Source organism: Gymnoscopelus braueri (genome assembly GCF_963280865.1).
Source record: "Gymnoscopelus braueri genome assembly, chromosome: 21".
NCBI classification, from domain to species: Eukaryota; Metazoa; Chordata; class Actinopteri; order Myctophiformes; family Myctophidae; genus Gymnoscopelus; species Gymnoscopelus braueri.
Genome location: NC_137623.1, coordinates 1944264 through 1966478, shown reverse-complemented (window position 1 = coordinate 1966478; position 22215 = coordinate 1944264). Strand labels below are relative to the sequence as shown.

The 22215-nt window shown below is 43.3% G+C and overlaps 2 protein-coding genes across 2 annotated transcripts in view; both read right to left on the bottom strand.

Annotated features, from left to right (window-relative positions):
* The window catches only part of LOC308077337 (uncharacterized protein), a 396397-nt gene that overhangs the window by 136838 nt on the left and 237344 nt on the right, over positions 1-22215 (bottom strand). The window lies entirely within an intron of this gene.
* and1 (actinodin1) lies at positions 1924-16375 on the bottom strand. The gene is made up of 8 exons (XM_080417998.1): positions 16266-16375; positions 11571-11615; positions 9662-9807; positions 6535-6984; positions 5493-5747; positions 4620-4939; positions 3940-4126; positions 1924-2712 (listed from the first exon to the last, which is right to left on the bottom strand). Exons 1-8 carry the CDS (start codon positions 16339-16341, stop codon positions 2029-2031), a joined length of 2163 nt encoding a protein of 720 aa, XP_080274124.1. The 5' UTR covers positions 16342-16375; the 3' UTR covers positions 1924-2028.

Sequence of the window (22215 nt, the reverse complement as noted above, 5' to 3'; positions counted from 1 at the left end):
GCTTTTTTCTGTTCTGGCCCCACAGTGGTGGAATGAACTCCCCAATGATGTCAGGACAGCAGAGTCACTGCCCATGTTTCACCGCAGGCTGTGAAAAACCACCTCTTCAGGAAACACTACCCTTCCTCTTCGCCTGGCCTACCCGTTGTTAACTAGTTGTACGAACTCTTGTTTTATTGGATCTTGTTTAGTCGATACACTTATTTGTTTTAGCTCTAGCTCATTTGATTTTCCTATTTGTCTCATCTGTTTATGAAAGTAGGTAGCTGATATATTGCACTTTTACCTTATCGCTAGGTATACTCTTAGTTGCTTGTTTTAGAAGAAAATGCACTTAAGACTTCTAGTGATTAGTAGTTTCGTTCCCTACCTATGTTGAATGCACTTATTGTAAGTCTCTTTGGATAAAAGCGTCTGCTAAATGACTGTAATGTAATGTAATGTAATGTATACAGAATATATAGAGCTTTAACCTTTTAACATAAAGCTTTTTGATTTAACCAAAACATATCACTTACCCGACCTTTAACATGATCAGTTGATCTGCCCCAGAGTGTAGAAGAGAGAGTAACGTCACGCTTTAATCTCGCCGCAAAGCGGGCTGCTATGGGCTATAGTTCCAAACATTGGAACTATGTCATTGAGATAGACAGAACACTTCCGCATTCCATTCTTACAATGGGAGTCAACGCTAGTGTCATAACTCTTATACTCTTATACGGCTCTGATCTGCCCTCTTGTAATGATGAAGGACCCATGAACTTTAAGGAGCCAAAGGTCAAAGAATATATGATCAACGCACGCCAAACATTTCCTACGTTTGAAGGAAACGACACAAAACATTAACAATACCTTATCAACGCAATGATGGACAATGTTTCCTAAAGCTTTTATTGGAACATTCATTTAAAAAAACAAATAAATCTTTACATAATACATCTTTAATTAAAAAAAAGTGACGATTCGTTGAAACAAAAAAACAAAACAAAAAGAGTGAAGAGATGTAAATAGATGCAGGAGCAAAGCGGAGCGTTCAGAAGTCATTAAATATCCCAGCAGGGTTTTTCTTTTTTTTAAGAGCGGAACCGAGAAGAGAAAATAAAGTCTACAGCATTTACAGAGACCAGAGTATTGCTGTTAAAGGGATAGTTCACCCATAAAATGACTTATTTTCTATCAATTACACACCCCATGAGGGCTTGAATTTATCCAGAGTTTTTAGTTTTTGTCTCATTCCTGAGACAATAATCTGAAGACCGGCGGAAAGATACTAATGTATCCGGTAGGAGACATTAACACAGATATCATCAAATTATCAAAACCTAAAACATATCCATGAATTCAAGTCTCCGTGGGGGTGAACTATCCCTTTAACACCTTCTGCATGCCAAGAACACTCCTACAGCTAAAAGCTGTGTGTGTGTGTGTGTGTGTGTGTGTGTGTGTGTGTGTGTGTGTGTGTGTGTGTGTGTGTGTGTGTGTGTGTGTGTGTGAGCTGACTTTCTCCACATCCACAGTGACCTGTCCCAGTTATTGGTCCACATGCTCCTTTAATGTGTCCCTGACCCCTGACCCCTGACCCTCCCAGTCCATGAGTTGCTACTATGTGTGAAGAGTCTTTAAAGGCATAGTTCACCCAAAAAATTACTTTTTTCCTATATATTAGTCACTCCATGGAGACTTGAATTCATGGATATTATTTAGTTTGTGTCTCATTCCTAAGACAATAATGTGATGACCAGCGGACCCGTAGGCAGCGGTTCCGGTAGGAGACACAAAGGAGACTCTTTGTGTCTCCTACCGGAACCGCTGCTGGTCATCAAATTATTGTCTTATGAATGAGACAAAAACTAATATATATCCATGAATTCAAGTCTCCATGGGGTGACTCATCCATAGGAAAAAAAAGTTATTTTGGGGGTGAACTATCCCTTTAAATCATACACTAAAAGCTACGAGGGGGGGGGATTGTGTTTTCACGTCAGTCTGTGCGACAGGCAGCAGTCTGTCTGTACGTTGTGGTTGTTGTTACTTCTTGCGGTAGTCGTCTGCGTACGCTCTGTGGTCGTCCTGCTCGGGGAACTGGTCTCCGTAACCCCGCAGAATGTCCTGGAAGCTGGGCATGCCCTGTCCGCGAGGCGGGTAGGGCAGGTAGGGCTCCTCCTGCTGGCCGCTCTGGAAGGGCTCCGCCTCGCCCTGCTGCTGCTCCTGCTGCCGCTCGGCGTCGGACGGCGCCGCCGCCGCCTCCTCCTCCTCCTCCTCGGGTCGAGCCTCGGCCTCGGGCTCGTCGTAGCGGCGGAGCCGGCAGTCGCGGTCGTACTCGGGGTCGCAGTGGGGGTTGTCGGGCTCCATGACGCCGCTCCGCGAGCCGTCTGCGTCGAGGTGCGGCTCGTAGGCCTCGGCCGGGTAGGCCTGGCCGCGGTGGGGGCCTCCGGAGCGGGGCCGGGTGGGGGCGGCGGCAGGCCTGGCGGCGGGGAAGCAGTCACGGTCGTAGCCGATGTAGCACTCGTAGCCCTCCTTGGTCTTACCGGGCGGGCCCAGAGGGTGGCGCTGCTGCTGCTGCTCCTCCTGGTGGGCGGGTTCTTCCTCCTGGAAGAACGGGTGCTGCTGCTGCTGCCGGGGGGGCGGGGGGGCGCCGCCGCGGCGATGCATGGCGGCCGCCGCCTCGCGGAACATGGCGAAAGGGTCGTTGGGGTCAGCCTCCGGGTAGGGCTGTCACGGTTACAACATTTAAGTTGACGGTTAATTGTCACTCAAATAGTTAACGATTTAATTGTGTGTTTTGGCCTTTGAACATTGGGACAAAATATGAATCAAATAAAACATTCTGTTTGGCTTTTTAATCAAAAATTGCACAGGGCAGAATATGACAAATAACTTAAATATACAAAGAAATGATTGACATATTTAATAGAGGTGGTGCCTTTTTCAGTTTTTCATGTGTCTATGAGGTTGATAGAACTTCATTAAGCCCCCTGGTGGTGTTTTTATGGTGTTTTATGTCTTCTCTGACTATTTTGAGTTTCTACCTGGAGGCTGAAACCTTATAATTAAATAGAAAAACAGCCCTTTAGTGACATAGTAAAATTGTACCCTCCCCCTCATTATCATAACACAACAGGTGTGGGCATGAGGAGGAGGAGGGACTAGGACAGGTGGGTGGTGCTAAGGTGGTGGAGGAGGTGCTAAGGTGAGATTCAGGTATACTTAATGAACTGGAGGCGTGTCCACATAAAAGGATAATTTTAACACTTTCTGTACACTTTTTTTGAAAAAAATCTTCCTCCTGGTATAACCATAATTCCTGATGATTATGTTTTAGCGGGGGGAAAAATCACTGAAAATCATGGCACCCCGTCTTTAACTTTTATACATGTAAAGCAGAAAATACAGAAATAGCTTCGTGACAAGTTGTAAGCTTGTAGATCTGACAAGTTGTAAGCTTGTAGATCTGCTATTTCTGCTTTTTTACCAGGTTGCAAAACCTGGTCTACATCTACACTCGCTAGTCCTGACTTTCTTTGCTAGTCGTGATTTTTTCCTCATTGGCTGGTCCCTCAGCCAATCAGGGCTCAATGTCATCTCAGAATATGGGATCTGAAGATGACCCACAATACTGTGTTCGGCCACTGTATGTATCTCTATGAACTGTGGCGCTGTTCCTCATTTGGCCTTTCAACGTTGCCATGTTTAGTGAGAGAAATAAGCAACCATATGGGATCTAAATACGTTGCCATGTTTAGTGAGAGAAATAAGCAACCATATGGGATCTAAATACGTTGCCATGTTTAGTGAGAGAAATAAGCAACCTGGTATACATTTTTTTTTAATATCTTGTTTTTATACGTATTTGAAAATGTGTGAACATTTTTCAACATGTAGACGATTATCTCAAATAATTGCGATTAGACGGTGATGTAATACTTGTGAAAGGCCTACCTCCGGGGCGGGGGGAGGGGGGGCGGCGGCGGGGCCCATGCGAGGGGCGTAGGGGTCGTTGCCCTGGGCGTTGGCCATGTAGCGCCGCAGCATGGCCAGCTGGTCGTTGGCCGGCGAAGGGGGCGGAGCCTGGCGGTACATGGCGTACTGGTCGTTGGCTGTTGATGGGGGCGGAGCCTGACGATACCTGCAGTGGTGGAAAAAAAGTATACTCAAATGTTTTACTTAAGTAAAAGTAAATCCGGAATTCAAAATTACTCAATACTTGAGTAAAAGTACAAAAGTATTGGTATCAAAATGTACTTAAAGTGCCAAAAGTAAAAGTACTAAAATGTTTGAAAATAGCAGATCTACAAGCTCACAACGCGTCGCGATGCGACGTGTTGTGAGCTTGTAGATCTGCTATTTTCAAATAGCCTAGGTATAAAATAGGGCTAAAGTGGTTAATGTATGTTTTATAATATAATATATTTATATCTGAAAAGTAACTAGTAACTAAAGTTTTCATATAATTGCAATGGAGTAAAAGTACAATATTTCCCTCTGAGATGTACTGGAGTAGAAGTAAAAGTATGAGACAGCAATCGGAAATACTCCGGTAAAGTAAAATACCTCAAAACTGTACTTAATAAGTACAGTACTTGAGTAAATGTACTTCAGTTACTTTACAGCCCCTGTACCTGGCGTAAGGGTCGTTGGCGGGCGACGGGGGAGGGGCCTGGCGGTACCTGGCGTACGGGTCACTCGCGGCTCTCTGGGCGTTGGTGAAGGCGTCCCTCAGGGCGGCGTACGGGTCTCCGTCCTGTTCGGCGTGTTGTTCGGGAGGGGGAGGGGCCGCTCTGATGGCCGCCGCGGGCGCCTCGTCCCTGTGCTCGGCGTCCTGGAAGTGGCGCGGCGGGGTGGAGAAGCGCATGGCGGTCAGCGGGTTGCAGCCGTCCTCGAACAGGGGGTTGCAGGACCCCGGGCCGGCGGGGGCGGGGGGGTTAGGGGCGCGGTTGGCCTGAAAAAAAGAAAAGGAAATAAAACATTTATTTAACACAATAACCGCCAATGTATTAAACATGGTTTGTTATCCCCTTGCCAGCGTAGTTACCTTCATCCCATGATATTTTAAACGCCGTGGAGGCGGCATGTATTCCAAAAAAACAAAAAAGGCGGGTAAAAGGAGGGAAGGGGTAAGCAGAGGGATCTGTGTATTCAGACAAACAACAACGTTCCAACCGCGATCCGCCATTTTGGGGCTTTGGCCCGCTGAAAACGGTGGTTTTCAATGCAAAAAACATGCTAAGGTGGTGGAGGAGGTGCTAAGGTGAGAACCAGGTATACTTAATGAACTGGAGGCGTGTCCACATAAAAACATAATTTTAACACTTTCTCTACACTTTTTTGAAAAAAATCTTCCTAGTATAATAACCATAATACCTGATGATTATGTTTTAGGGGGAGAAAAAAAACATTGAAAATCACGGCACCACGTCTTTAATATTTTGGACATATGTTGGAGGCCCCGTCCCACCCAAATGAAACGAAACAAAGGAAGGTTAAATCTGTACCACTAGAGAGGCAGCGTAGGCGCAGCGGGGGTCCCTGAGCGGGTCACAGTCGGGGTACTGCAGGTAGAGGCCGGACGGGGCCTTCTGGACCAGCCTGGGCGAGCAGCCGGGGTCCGTCTTGGGGTCGCAGCCCAGGTGGGCGTAGGAGGGCAGCGGCCCGGCGGAGGGCTTGTGGCCGTAGGCGGCTCTCATGTGGTACTGGAGGCACTCCACGTCGTCAGCCTGGCAGATACGCAGTAGCTCCGCCTTCTGCTCCTGATTGGGTAGGGAGAGGGGGGGGGGGGGGGCAGTGTTAACACTAGGCCTTTAAGGATTCACTCAACTCACAATACGATTTGAATAACGATATTGTACAGATATTGTAACCGAACCAGTGGGTCCCCAGCTAAATGATGGATAGTTAGGAACCAAATGGACCCTTACAGGTCTGTAACTCTGAGAGTGTACACATGGAACCAAATGGACCCTAACATAGTAGTAATACTGTTTGGGGAACCAGTGCCACCTACTGTCCACCTACTGTATTACACATGGGGGGGGGGAGAAGGCTAAATCATGCGCCCCTAAAGGCAAAACCACACCCCTCTGCCATGGGGGGTTCCTCCAGACGCAGAGGTACCTCCGGGTACCTCAGGAGACGCAGAGGTACCTCCGGGTACCTCAGGAGACGCAGAGGTACCTCTGGGTACCTCAGGAGACGCAGAGGTGCCTCCGGGTCCCTCAGGAGACGCAGAGGTACCTCTGGGTACCTCAAGAGACGCAGAGGTACCTCTGGGTACCTCAGGAGACGCAGAGGTACCTCTGGGTACCTCAAGAGACGCAGAGGTACCTCTGGGTCCCTCAGGAGACGCAGAGGTACCTCTGGGTACCTCAGGAGACGCAGAGGTACCTCTGGGTCCCTCAGGAGACGCAGAGGAACCTCTGGGTACCTCAGGAGACGCAGAGGTACCTCTGGGTCCCTCAGGAGACGCAGAGGAACCTCTGGGTACCTCAGGAGACGTCACCACCTGGACCCCACTGCAGCATGCGTATATATATCTACCTTGGTGAGGAAGGACTGTGCGGTGGGGGCGTAGTAGTAATACCCGGACTGGGGGTCCTTCATGGGGACGGCCGAGCGCACGTAGAGGGGGGCGGGGGCCTTGACGGGCGCCGGGCCCTTGAACGCCGCCGGCGGGGGCAGGGCGCCCTTGACGGGCGCGGCGGCGGGCAGCACCAGGGGCAGGTAGGGGCTCTTCCCTTGGACCAGCGCGGCGTACAGGCAGTACGTGTCCTTGGTGGGGTCGCAGGTCTTGACGGGCGGGGGCTTGGGGGGCTCGGGCTTGGGCGTGGGCCGGGTGGTGGCCGACGCCACGCAGTTGGGGTCCGCCGAGTCGGCGCAGGACTTGTAGATGTCCCCTAGGTGGCGCAGGTAGGCCTTGTAGGAGCGGCGGCCCTCGGCGCGGTTCTTGTTCTGCAGGTAGGCCAGGTAGATCTTGTCCAGCTCCTGGACCTATAGGGAGAGAGAGGGGAGGGGCTTAACACATTAAAACCTGGACCTATAGGAGGAGAGGAGGAGGGGCTTAACACATTAAAACCTGGACCTATAGGAGGAGAGGAGGAGAGGAGGAGGGGCTTAACACGTTAAAACCTGGCCCTATAGGAGGAGAGGAGGAGGAGGGGCTTAACATATTAAAACCTGGACCTATAGGAGGGGAGAGAGGAGGAGGGGCTTAACACATTAAAACCTGGACCTATAGGAGGGGAGAGAGGAGGAGGGGCTTAACACATTAAAACCTGGACCTATAGGAGGGGAGAGAGGAGGAGGGGCTTAACACATTAAAACCTGGACCTATAGGAGGAGAGAGAGGAGGAGGGGCTTAACACATTAAAACCTGGACCTATAGGAGGGGAGAGAGGAGGAGGGGCTTAACACATTAAAACCTGGACCTATAGGAGGAGAGAGAGGAGGAGGGGCTTAACACATTAAAACCTGGACCTATAGGAGGGGAGAGAGGAGGAGGGGCTTAACACATTAAAACCTGGACCTATAGGAGGGGAGAGAGGAGGAGGGGCTTAACACATTAAAACCTGGACCTATAGGAGGGGAGAGAGGAGGAGGGGCTTAACACATTAAAACCTGGACCTATAGGAGGAGAGAGAGGAGGAGGGGCTTAACACATTAAAACCTGGACCTATAGGAGGGGAGAGAGGAGGAGGGGCTTAACACATTAAAACCTGGACCTATAGGAGGAGATAGAGGAGGAGGGGCTTAACACATTAAAACCTGGACCTATAGGAGGGGAGAGAGGAGGAGGGGCTTAACACATTAAAACCTGGACCTATAGGAGGAGAGGAGGAGGGGCTTAACACATTAAAAAAAATCAGGAAAAGCATCTGACTTTTTAGATTTGAACCACTTTAACCATTATTTTATACTTTGGGCTATTCAAAAATAGCAGATCTACAAGCTCATAGCACGGCACTGAGTGCCGTGCTATGAGCTTGTAGATCATATTTTTTTTAAAACATTGTGAAAATGTGTGCAAATCTTTGAATACATACTATGTCAATTATTAAAATTGTCTCTATAATCTTTTAAAGCAACAAATGACGACTTATAGTGACTTATAATGACAGTATAATGCATTTTAACAGTGATTACAACGCATTATAAGGGTGATTATAAAGCTTTGTAATGTGTTGTGATTATTGTTATAAAGCATTATGAATATTTATGAGTTCTTATAGCTATAATTATACAGTTTTATAAGCAGATTATAATGCATTACAAGTATGTTTATAATGCATTATAGACGTAGCATTATAGAGGGACAGTGTCCACAGTGCAATCGGTACAATAGCCACACCCTAAAAGTGTCAATAGAGTTCAGAGTCCTTTATACTGCACATCTATTATTCCTACTTATTACATGGATTGGTTAAATGCTTGATTCTGATTGGTCAATCAGTCATTATTTCTTGATAATGACCGCTGTCTAATCAGAGACTCAGAGCACCTGCTCATATCAACCTGTCTAATCAGAGACTCAGAGCACCTGCTCGTGTCAACCTGTCTAATCAGAGACTCAGAGCACCTGCTCATATCAACCTGTCTAATCAGAGACTCAGAGCACCTGCTCATATCAACCTGTCTAATCAGAGACTCAGAGCACCTGCTCGTGTCAACCTGCGCTGCTTGGTTTTATGCTTTTATCCAACATGACAGCCATGTAAATAACAAAAACGTTGCCCTCAAGAATGTTTTTGAAAACATTTGAAGCGAGAAATAGACGATGCAATAACCGACAAGTCATTCTATTTGATCCTCCACACTTCCTTGTTTATCGTGGCGCACCGACGCAAGAATACCAAAACGCTCGACCCAAAACACAGTCGCCCCGGGGCAAATCCGGCGATATAATAGAGAAATCCGGCGGTATATAGAATGGGGGCGAGTGTGTTTTGGGGCGAGGCTTCCGGTTACCTCATGGACTACTGTCATTTGTTTTACAAGGTGAACTTCTCCGCCCAGCCCAATACTTATGGAATACTTTCTTTGGCGTAAGCAAGGAAATACTTTGTTTTGTTGTTACTTTTGGATCAATTTATTTATTTATTTAAGTAACCGTGTAATAAGCGGGATAATGGATGGGTAGGTGGTCATTATTGAAGTTTAAAGCCCTTCAGGGTGATTATCCACCTCCGCTAATCGCGTCGGTGGATAATCACCCTGTCGGGCTTAACATTTCAATAATGTGTCATGCTACATATATAACGTAACACAGTAGAACACTGGATGCACCTCCTGGGGAGGTGAATCTGTCGTTTCCTCTCCTGCTCAGATGTCCCGCTATGATGGAGGGATGAGAGGAGGAGGAGGAGGAGTTTTTGGTTTAGTTTTTTACAAGCACTTGTTTTTAAAGAGTGTGTGGTTAAAGGTTCAGACATAAAACAGCCCGAGACAAGATTTAAGACTTTTCATTACAGGATGAAAGGAGACGCTAGATGGGATAAAGAGAGGAATATTAGGGAAAAAGTCCCAGGGAGGTTTTAAGTGTGTGTGTGTGTGTGTGTGTGTGTGTGTGTGTGTGTGTGTGTGTGTGTGTGTGTGTGTGTGTGTGTGTGTGTGCGTGTGTGTGTGTGCGTGTGCGTGTGTGCGTGCGTGTGCGTGTGTTGTTTTTACTCACAGCTTCCAGGTTTCCGTTGTCGGTGAAGTATTTGTACCAGTTCCAGAAGTCAGAGTTCTGTTTGTACCAGCTGATGTTCCTACGGTGACGGACCAGCCTCCTGTGGGCCGCCGAGGCCGAGGACTGCTCCTGGACGCCCTCTCCTACTGAGGGGGGGGGGACAGGAAGAGTGGGCACTGAGGAGGAGTGGGCACTGAGGAGGAGTGGGCACTGAGGAGGAGTGGGCACCTTCCATGTCAAATTTGTCGAAAATGTTGAAAAATTAAATATTTGGAAAATGGTCTTAAAACACATTGAGTCCCAGTCTTTTTTTTTTTCTTTTTACTCGCAGGTTCACATTTCATTGTAGGCCTTGTTCGCCACGACACATTTCATTGTAGCACCGGAAACGGAATTATCCGTATCCGGAGACTTTCGTTCCCATCCGCCTCCACTCTAAAGCGGAAACTAAAACTCAATTTTCTCGGTTGTTGTTTTTCTCATCGCTGATCGCTGTTTAACATAAACCGCTGTAGCTTCAAGATGGCGGATCGCAGATCGAAACGGTCTTCTCTGGGCGTCTCACACAGATCCCCTGTGTGTTTACAAACAGTTGAACGCAGGATTTTAACGGATTTAGCGATGTCTGTGGCGACGTGAAAAAAAATAAATAAAAAACAATAAATCGCTGGCACTGGTGAGTACATACATTATGATATTAAACTCTGGCGTGGAATGTGTTAAGACTGGGAACGCATCTGTGTCATTTTAAGATTTCTTTGGCCATTCAAAAATAGATTAAACGATTAAAAAAAAAAGCAGATCTACAAGCTCATAGCGCAGCACCGAGTGCCGCGCTATGAGCTTGTAGATCTGCTATTTATTTTTTTTATCGTGAAGAATTGTACAAATCTTTGAATATATATATTTTTAAAGCCAACGTCTTAAACTCAAATCTTTGCTCCTATGGGGTCCCTGGAACTAAACATGTTGAGATGGGGGTCCCTGGAACTAAACATGTTGATATGGGGGTCCCTGGAACTAAACATGTTGAGATGGGGGTCCGTGGGCCAAATACATATCTAAAAATGTTTTCTAGATCCTAACAGTATGTTGCTATATCAGTGGTGCTACAACTTTTCCATGTCAAGGACCACCAAAATGTCCTTGACATGGAAAAGTTGGAGCCCACGGTATCGGCTGTGAATATGAATATATCAGGGTTTACACACGTTTATGTCACATAACCTATACTGAGTGTGTGTGTGTGTGAGAGTGAGTGAGTGAGTGAGTGAGTGAGTGAGTGAGTGAGTGAGTGAGTGAGTGAGTGAGTGAGTGAGTGAGTGAGTGAGTGAGTGAGTGAGTGAGTGAGTGAGTGAGTGAGAGAGAGAGAGAGAGAGAGAGAGAGAGAGAGAGAGAGAGAGAGAGAGAGAGAGAGAGAGTATTACTATACTTGCGAGGTACCAAGTATAGTAGAATTTGAAGAAATATACATTGTTACACCGTTTTCCTCACAAGACAAATGGTTGTTTTATAGTTAAAAACATTTTTTTTAGACATACGTTTACAATTAGAAAAACATTCAGGTCAGGATTAGACATTTAGAGGTTAGGTTTAGGGATTGGAATTAGAGTTAAACATGATTTATACTTAGTTGCGCGCCAGTGTCATGCACTGAAACACAGCCGATCTATAAGCTCACAACGCGTCGCAGCGCGACGCGTTGTGGGCTTGTAGATCTGCGGGGGGCGTTGATGTCCTCACGAGTATAGTAAAACAAACCTGTGTGTGTGTGTGTGTGTGTGTGTGTGTGTGTGTGTGTGTGTGTGTGTGTGTGTGTGTGTGTGTGTGTGTGTGTGTGTGTGTGTGTGTGTGTGTGTGTGTGTGTGTGTGTCAGTTATAAACAGTAGAAATAGAATAGAGTATTTACCATCTCCCTTGAGCTTCTGATTGATGGGTCCCGCAGACAAGAGATCTGAAAGACCACACAACACACAACCACAATTGGAACATGGTTATCAAAAGGTTTTGACTAGCTCTACATCTCTACTTTACAGTTTGGCCTGATAACAGACTAGTAGCTTAGTGGTAATTATCATGCGTTGAATATGGACCCCTATATGGAATATAGCTGAGTGGTTAGTGAGCCCGCCTAGGGAACCAGAGGCCCTGGTTGCCCCAGGTTCGATTCCAGGCTATCCCAGCATATGTGCCGATGATATGAAATTTGTCCCTGAGCAAGACTCTTAACCCCAATTGCTCACAGGTTCTCATTGGAAACAAGACCGCAAGGACTTTCATGAACGACCTGTTAAAAGGAATTATCCTTATCCTTATAGTGTCACATGCAAATTGTATGAACAACTTTTGAACCTTTTTTTTGTGTAGAGAATTATGAATCCACTTTTCTGCATAATTCAAGTATGGGGAATTGATATAGAATGGTTATGTTACTCCTTCAAAACTTCCACATATGCTTAAATGGCATTTTAATGCAAGATTTCACACACAAATATAATACCAACCAACATGTTCCTAATGGCTATAGGAAACTGCTCACCATTCTAAGCTTTAATTTGAGTGGTTGTGACTCTAGAGATACAGTCAGAAACACTATTATGTTAATGTAATAACATGTCTATTTTAGCCATGATTATCAAATGGGTGGGCAAAGCTAGGTGTGATTGTTTTTTTTACTTGATGTTGTACATCTCTACTCCACAGTTTGGCATGATAACCATAGAATATGTGGACCCCTATATTATCAACTTTTGAGCCATTATTGTGTAGACCACACTTTTCTGCACAACTCAAGTATGGGGAATTGATTGGAAAGGTTATTTTACTTATTCAATACTTCCATATATGCTTAAATGGCTTTTTAATGCAAGATTCTGCACACAAATCGAATAATTTTAAAATAAGTCTAGTAAATATCCCCAATTTGAAAGTATATGCTGTTCCTAATGTCTATAGAAAAAAAAGAGGACCTGATTATCACAGAGGCAGACTTGACACACACACACACACACACACACACACACACACACACACACACACACACACACACACACACACACACACACACACACACACACACACACACACACACACACACACACACACACACACACACACACACACACACACACACACACCGGGGTAATTGCATCTCGGGGCCAGCAGGGGGAATGAACAGCGCTTTGTAGATTTTATAGGCGAGCCTGTAACCGCCGAGCCCACGCTGTGTGTGTGTGTGTGTGTGTGTGTGTGTGTGTGTGTGTGTGTGTGTGTGTGTGTGTGTGTGTGTGTGTGTGTGTGTGTGTGTGTGTGTGTGTGTGTGTGTGTGTGTGTGACCCCAGCAGCTAAACGCTAAAGTAAAAAGTATAGCTTCAGGTTCTTCTCTTTCATCTCCACAGGGTAAAGGTGTTAATGCTTTACAGAGAGAGGGGGGGGGAAGTATGCAGTGGTGGAAAGTAACTAAGTACATCTACTCAAGTATAATTTTGAGGTATTTGTACTTTACTTGAGTATTTTCAATTTTACTTTTACTTCTACTCCACTAACATTTCAGTGACAAATATTGTACTTTTACTCCACTACAATTATTTGAAAACTTTAGTTACTAGTTACTTTGTAGATTTTGATTATTATCACAAAACATACAGTAACCACTTCAGCCTTATATACATTTCGGCCATTTGAAAAATAGCAGATCTACAAGCTCACAATGCGTCGCCATGTGACGCATTGTGAGCTTGTAGATCTGCTATTTTCCAAATGATTTGTATACAATTTGAAAACTTGTGAAATGGGACATTCTGCATAATGAGTACTTTCTACTTTAATTACTTTTAAGTACGTTTTTGATACCAATACTTTTGTACTTTTAATCAATTACATTTTGCATGTGTGACTGACAGGTCTACTGGGACAGGAAATACAGCCGTGGATCTTTGTCACATGTCAAGAGTGTGTTAAAAAAATGCTCTTAGGGAGAAACGGAGAGACTGCAGGAAATCAGAAGAGAGAGAAAGAAAGAAAGGAAAAAGAGGAAGAGGTGAGAGGGGGATCGAAGAAGGGGGTGGTGGTGGGGGGGGGGGGTAAGTGTTGCCAGCTCTCGTGAGAGAAAAAGGCCAACTCACCTCGGTAAAAACAAGTCAAGAACAAGTCGTATCTTGCGAGAAAAAGAAACGAGCCAAAATCTCACCTCGATAAAACAAGCCAAAACAAGCCCAATAATGTGTCCATATATTCCACACAAAAAGAAACACATTAGACACATATATATCATTATGATAGATAGGTGTATTATTATATTAGATGACTGTTATTATAGTGGGTCTATAATAACTGATGTTTTGGTTATTTATTATAACGTTACACAGGTTTGAGCCAGGGGCTTAATAATAAGTAGAGACACCAGAGCCATTCTGTCACTAAATGTGATTCACACTGCTCTCCAAACCCAATGGAGGATTATAGTATATTATAGTTATAGTATACAGATCAGATAAATGTTGACTTGTTAGATTTGCCAACGCATCTGTATGTCATTTTTAGATTTATTTGGCTACACAAAAATAGCAGATCTACAAGCTCATGAGCTTGTAGATCTGCTATTTTTAAAAAAAATCTTAATTTCTTTTGTAAATCTTTGAATATATATATATTTCTTAAAGCGAACATTTTGAACTCAAATATTTGTATTTCTGCTTCTGGGGGTATTTAGAGATGGGGGTCCGCGGCCAAATACATATAATTGTGGGGTCCCTTGACATGAAAACATACGTTTTTTTCAGAAAACTGTTAGGATTTAGAAGACATTGGTAGAATCCCCCCAGAAGCAAAGATTTGAGTTACAAATGTTCGCTTTTAAAACAAATATATATATATATATATACATTCAAAAGATTTGCAAAAATGTTCACGATTTGTCAAAAAATAGCAGATCTACAAGCTCATATATGACCTTGTAGATCTGCTATATTTTTTTAATATCCCAAAGAAATGTGAACATGACACTGATGTGTTCCTGGCTTTTGATGGGTTTAAATAAAATAAAATAAAAAAATGCAACCCCAGCAACTCGTCATCCCCCCCCTCCCCCCAACTCTGGAAAACAACAAGCCTAAAGCAGTGGTAAGAGAGAGGGGGGGTGGGGGGGGGGGGTTGGGGGGGATACAATGATGCTGCCTCAGTGTATCCGCTGTATGTTTTTTTATGAGCTTGTAAAGAAACAAAACGGTGGCCCAACATCTGGAAACATCAGTACTTTAACAGGATGGGGGGGGGGGGGTGGGGGGGGGATGCTGACAGGTACTAATCTGTTACAGGAGCAGCGGCTGATGAAAGAACCCCCCCCCCTCCTCCTCCCCCCCCTCTCTCTCTCTCTCTCTCTAATTCCTCCTCCTCTCTCTCGTCTGTCACACTATTACATCGAGGACATAATTATTTTAATACTTTTCTGAACAAAATAAACGTGTTGTTTAATATCAGTGGTTCTCAAACTTTTTCATGTCAAATTCCACCGAAAAACGTTCCAGGGACCCACAGAAGCAAAGATTTGAGTTAAAACGTATATATATATATATATATATATATATATTTGCACACATTTGCACGATTTCTCTTTTCAAAAACAGCTCCTCTGCAATTTTCGAAAAGCCAAAGAAATGTAGAATGACACAGATCTGATACCACGTCCTTCATCACATGATGATCATATCATTTAACAGTAAAACCAATTTTTCTGTATTTTGAATCCTTCAGTTGATGTTGCACCTTTCATTTTATTTCACAGGGACCCCCATAATAACTCTGAGAGTGTACAAAATGGAGCCAAATGGACCCTTACGGGGTCACTGTCCTAGTGTTTAAATTACACACTGGTATCGATAAAACCATTTTCCTTCCCGATACCAAATAAACATACAGAGAAAAAAAACAGTACGAGTTTTTGGGGGCATTTGGAAAATGCTCAACAACGTTTCAAAAAATGTGTAAAAAATAGCAGATCTCACAATCTCACAAGGTTGTGAGCTTGTACTATTTTTTTAAAGCTGGACACCGTCATACAACAAAGTATAAAATAGGGATCAAGTGGTTAACCCGTTAAATCTGGGAACGCATTACTTACTGTGTCATTTTAGACTTTAAATCTATAACCATTATTTTATACTTTGTGCTATTTATTTATTTTTAATCGTAAAAATGTGTGCAAATCTTTGAATATATGTTTATTAAAGCGAACATTTTTTACTCTAATCTTTACTTCTGGAGATTCTTTGAAAACTTTTTCATGTCAAGGACCACCGAAAATGTGGACCCCCATCTCAAAACATTTAGTTCCAGGGACCCCCCAGAAGCAAAGATTCGAGTTAAAAATGTATATATATATATTCAAAGATTTGCAAACATTTTCACGTTTGTTTTCCCCCAAGAATAGCCCAAAGAAATGTTAAAAGCGACACAGATGCGTTTCCGGATTGAATGTGTTGTTATGCATTCACACACGTGTGTGTGTGTGTGTGTGTGTGTGTGTGTGTGTGTGTGTGTGTGTGTGTGTGTGTGTGTGTGTGTGTGTGTGTGTGTGTTTATCATGTGTTTTATACATTCCACTCACCAGGTAGAAGCGCTGCACACAGCAGAGCTGTGATGAACACACAGGAGAACGATGAAGACCTCCATCCTTCAGCCATGATCTGATCTGATCTGACAGCCCTCCTCTCTCTCTCTCTCTCTCTCTCTCTCTCTCTCCAACCTGACTCTGAAAGCACATTGTAAAACAACACGTTGACCAAAGTGCTGTACAGTAATACGGTCAAAAGCATACAAACAAATAAGAAATACAAACACCCATTTAAACAGAATTAAACACGAGTACACATCACAATCTGGGTTGCAAAGTAGAGGTGTAAAGATACAGTAACTGCATCGATTTTAATTTCAACGATCTACTATATCGATATGCAAACAGCAACATATCCTATCATTTGACTTTGTATCGTATTGAATCGTTTTTCAATGCAAATAATCGCATCGAATATTGCGTCGTCTTTAGCAATTTTAAGAAGAAAAAATAGAAAGAGGGGTTTAATTACTTTTCCATTCCATATCTCTACACTTGTTTTATAGATAAATGTGTGTAATCTCTGTGTTCATGTCAAGGTGTGGGTTTGTCCATAATGTGTTCAAATACAATGTCCAGAGAATCACTGTTTACTTATTTATATCCATACATTTTCCCCTTAAAAATCTGCTCTCTCTTTACACACAGAATTATTTTGCTAAATAGTTACTGTATGGATTTTAAATCATTGAATCGTATCGTATCACCATGAATGAACCAATATGGTCCATGTATCGTATCGTCAACCATGTATCGTGATGCGTATCTTATCTCTGTTACAATGTATCGTTACAGCCCTATTTAAAAGACACAGAATAACAATGTGTTTAAAGAGCGTTAGTGGGGAAGCCAGTCTGACATGACTAACAGACAAGCCAGCAGCACCCATGATAGAATTTAGATACATTTCTGTATACATAAATGTCGTCAGATCTCCATAATACTGTGTATGGGTGACTATGTAAATCATTGGTTCTCAAAGTGGGGTCCGGGGACCCCCAGGGGTCCTTGAAGGAGTTGCAGGGGTCCCCAGCTAAATGGTTAGGAACCAAATGGACCCTTACAGGTCTGTAACTCTGAGAGTGTACACATGGAACCAAATGGACCCGTACAGGTCTGTAACTCAGACAGTGTACAAATGGAACCAAATGGACCCATTTGGGTCCATTTGGTTCGATTAACATTGATTTTACAATATATATTGGGGTCCCAGAGATAGAAATGTCATTAAATGGGGGTCCGTAGCCTCTAATGCATGTCAAACTGGGGGTCCTTGAAATTAAAATGGCTGAGAATCACTGCTAAAGCTGTAAGAATCTTCTCTTATGGGGGTCCCCTGGCATATCTTTCCAAATGGGGGTCCGCGGGGCTAATAAGTGTCAATTTGGGGGTCCTTGACATGAACAAGTTTGAGAACCACTGCTATAAATGAATATAATAATGGTACAAATTAAATGTTGGTACTTTCATAAAGCTTGCAGGTAACTTAAGGCTTGTATTGCTGCTGTTGGTGATTCTTCTGCCATTGTTTGTTTTTAATTAAAATAAATAAATGACAAAACACTTGTCATGGTCTGTCATGAACACTATAAATGACGCCTGTGAAGTGACCATATGTCGTCTATAAGACAAACACGTTAACAGACGGTTCAGGTGTTTCTCCTGCTCTTCAACCTGAACTTGAATCATTGGAAAGTACCTGAATGCACAAACTGTCCAGGGTTCAAAGGTTAACCTGACGTGTCATTTACTGTACACGCTCACACGTGGAACGGAAATCCTCCTCAAGGCCAAGCAGTAACAACACTAACATGACTATCAATACATTAAAGAAAGTGAATTCAAACTGAGCAGCTTATTAAAAACAGTAGGATTCAGCATTTATCAGAACAAGACAACATGTCAGCATGACAAGACAGAACATCCAACATTCATTTATTAAAGGGATAGTTCACCCCAAAATGACTTTTTCGATTGATTAGTCACCCCATGGAGACTTGAATTCATCTCTCATTCCTAAGCCAACAACGTGATGACCAGCGGACCGGTAGGCAGCGGTTCAGGTAGGAGACACAAAGGAGACTCTTTGTGTCTCCTACCGGAACCGCTGCCGGTCATCAAATTATTGTCTCAGGAATGAGACAAAAATGTATAAAATATCCATGAATTCATGTCTCCATGGGGGAGTAATCAATAGGAAAACATGTGATTTGGGGGTGAAATATCCCTTTAACTTTAGTTTGACTTTGAGCAGGTGAGTTGAGTGTGTGTGTGTGTGTGTGTGTGTGTGTGTGTGTGTGTGTGTGTGTGTGTGTGTGTGTGTGTGTGTGTGTGTGTGTGTGTGTGTGTGTGTGTGTGTGTGTGTGTGTGTGTGTGTGTGTGTGTGCGTGCGCGCTCCCTTACCTTCAGTCTCTGGTCCGTGTCCCTGTACTGTAGATCCTGTTGTGTTAGAAGACTTGTTCCACCTGGGCTCAGTGTGGTGCTCCCAGGGTTTACATGTACATATATATACACCCAGGTGTGTGTGTGTGTGTGTGTGTGTGTGTGTGTGTGTATGTGTGTGTGAAAGAGATTCGTGGCACACACCCTGTCCCCACAGCCCTCCTGACAAGACTGCCCTGGAAAAGGGATTCAGCAGGTTTTAAACAGACCCCCCCCCCCCACACACACACACACACACACACACACACACACTAGTATTCATTAAGGCAATTACCAACAGACACAAAACAAACACACTCTCAGAGGAACTCCTGAGGGGGTCGAGGATCTCGCCTCAACTAGACACCCGATTGGGCGAGACCTTCCAGCCAATCAGAAGCCCTGCCTGTAATTAAAGACAGGAAGAGAGAGAAGGTGGGAGGAGGGAACACACCGGAGCGGAGAGAGAGATGATGAAGACGTGGAGAAAGGAGGAGAAAGAGAAAAGAGAGAGAGAGAGAGAGAGAGGGAGGACAGGCCTATAAGGTCATTGATCAGCAGTGGTGGAAAGTAACTAAGTACATGTACTCAAGTACTGTACTTAAGTACAATTTTGAGGTAATTTTTTACTTTAGAACTTTTAATTCTACTCCACTACATCTCAGAGGCAAATATTGTACTTTTACTCCACTACAATTATTTGAAAACGTTAGTTACTAGTTACTTTGTAGATTTAGATTATTATTACAAGACATACATTAACCACTTCAGCCCTGACTATACATTTCGGCAGATCTACAAGCAGATCTACAAGCTCACAATGTGTCGCGATGCGACGCATTGTGAGCTTGTAGATCTGCTATTTTCAAATGATTTTTATACATTTGAAAACTTTGTGAAAAGGGACATTCTGCATAATGAGTACTTACTACTTTTGGTACTTTAAGTACATTTTGATGCCAATACTTTTGTACTTTTACTCAATTAAACTTTGGACTTTTACTTGTAAAAGATTATTTCTAATTGCAGAGGGATTAGGAGACAACAGAAGGAAGTAATGAAGGAAAGGACAGAGGGAGTAGGAGACAACAGAAGGAAGTAATGAAGGAAAGGACAGAGGGAATAGGAGACAACAGAAGGAAGTAATGAAGGAAAGGACAGAGGGAGTAGGAGACAACAGAAGGAAGTAATGAAGGAAAGGACAGAGGGATTAAGGAGACAACAGAAGGAAGTAATGAAGGAAATGACAGAGGGAGTAGGAGACACCAGAAGGAAGTAATGAAGGAAAGGACAGAGGGAATAGGAGACAACAGAAGGAAGTAATGAAGGAAAGGACAGAGGGAATAGGAGACAACAGAAGGAAGTAATGAAGGAAAGGACAGAGGGAATAGGAGACAACAGAAGGAAGTAATGAAGGAGAGTCAAGGTGCCACATAAGCATTTCTCAGTCTTTAATAGTTCTAGAGGGCCAAACCACAGCCTCTGTCTGAACACACACACACACACACACACACACACACACACACACACACACACACACACACACACACACACACACACACACACACACACACACACACAGAGGGACAGCTGGTCTACACATGAGGAATTTCATAATGTACAGTTTCCCCGTCAGTTAAAGTGTGTTTGGACCTGCCAGCCTTGTTAACAATACAGACACTCACACATTTAAAGGGATAGTTCACCCCCAAAATGACTTGTTTTCTATGTATTAGTCACTCCATGGAGATCATTCTTTTCTGTTTTCGTCTCATTCCTAAGACAATAATTGGATGACCAGCAGCGGTTCCGGTAGGAGACACAAAGAGTCTCCTTTGTGTCTCCTACCGGAACCGCTGGTCATCAAATTAGCAGCTTAGGAATGAGACAAAAACAAAAAAATATCCATGAGTGCCGTGCTTGTAGATCTATTTTTTGAAAAATCATGAAAATGTGTGCAAATCTTTGAATATATATTTTTAAAGCAAACGTTTTTAACTCAAATCTTTGCGGGGGGGATGGGGGACGGGGATGACCGCAGCCAAATACATATCACTTTGGGGGTCCTTGACATGGAAAAGGTTTGAGAACCACTGATTATAGCAACATAAGTTTTTTCAAAAGAACCTGTTTGAGAACCAGGTTTAAACAGCATTTAGGAAGCGACCCCAAATAAGCAACTACACTTTAGAAACAAGCCCCCAAAACCTACAACCCGCAACTATCAATATTCACAAGCGACTTTACAGAAAAACAAGCCCAAAGTTGCTTATAATAAGCGGACATGGCAACACTGGTCATATTGTGGGTCCATCCTACCGGATATTCCAGCCAGCAGGTACACCAACATTTAAAGGGCAAGACCACTTTGGTAGAGGTTTGGGTTGTGCATGGTTACCTTGCCATGATGTAACTCCAAAGGTGAACAAGAAATCAAATATAATTGCTCCATTGATTAGAAATTGATCATTCAAAATATGACTCCTCATTATGACTCCAAAATATGACTCCTCATTGACTTACATTGTACGGTAAAACAGCTCTCTCTCTTTTACCACGTAAACAAACGCAAACAAAGTTGATTCAGACAATATAGAACATCACCAAACCCTGTACTGTTTTTTTGTTTTATAATGAGGAGCAAATTTTGAATTATCAATTTCTAATCAATGGAGCAATTATTTTTGATTTCTTGTTCACCTTTCAAGTTACATCATGGCAAGGTCAGAGTGGTCTAGCCCTTTAAGGAGGAAATGTTGATTCATATTGAAACATTAATGTCCTTGGACCCCTGCAATGTTCAGAAGACCTCTTGTTCCTATATGAGATATTTTAACCATAGGAAGCAATTGACAGCAAAAAATAAGTGAGACATTATTATCACAACGTTAAAGGATAGTGTCTTTAGTGAGTAACGACAAGTATCTTTAGTTTTTACATAAACAGACTGGTAATTAGATATATTTTTGAGGTGCTGAATGATCTAGCGTGGCTCACTTTACAGACACTCAGGTTTTGTAATCAATTAAAGACCTGGAACTCATGCTTTTAAGATTTATTTGGCTATTAAAAAATAGCAGATATACAAGCTCATACAACCCTCAATGGTGAAAATGTGTGCAAATCTTTGGATATATATATATATATATATATTATTTTATTTTTTTAAAGCGAAAAATTTCTCCAATATTTGCTTCTGGGGGTCCCTGGAACAAGATATTTTTAGATGGGGGTCCACGGCCAAATACATAAGTTGGAGCACCACTGATAGCAACACACTATTAGGATTTATTTGGCCGCAGGCACAGAGTGCCGCGCTATGAGCTTGTAGATCTGCATTTTTTTGAAAAATCTTGAAAATGTGTGCAAATCATTGAATATATATTTTTAAAGCAAACATTTGTAACTCAAATCTTTGCTTCTGGGGGGGGGGGGGGGGTCCCTGGAACTTAACATTTTGAGATGGGGGTCCGCAGCCAAATACATATCTAAAAATGTTTTCTAAATCCTAACAGTATGCTGC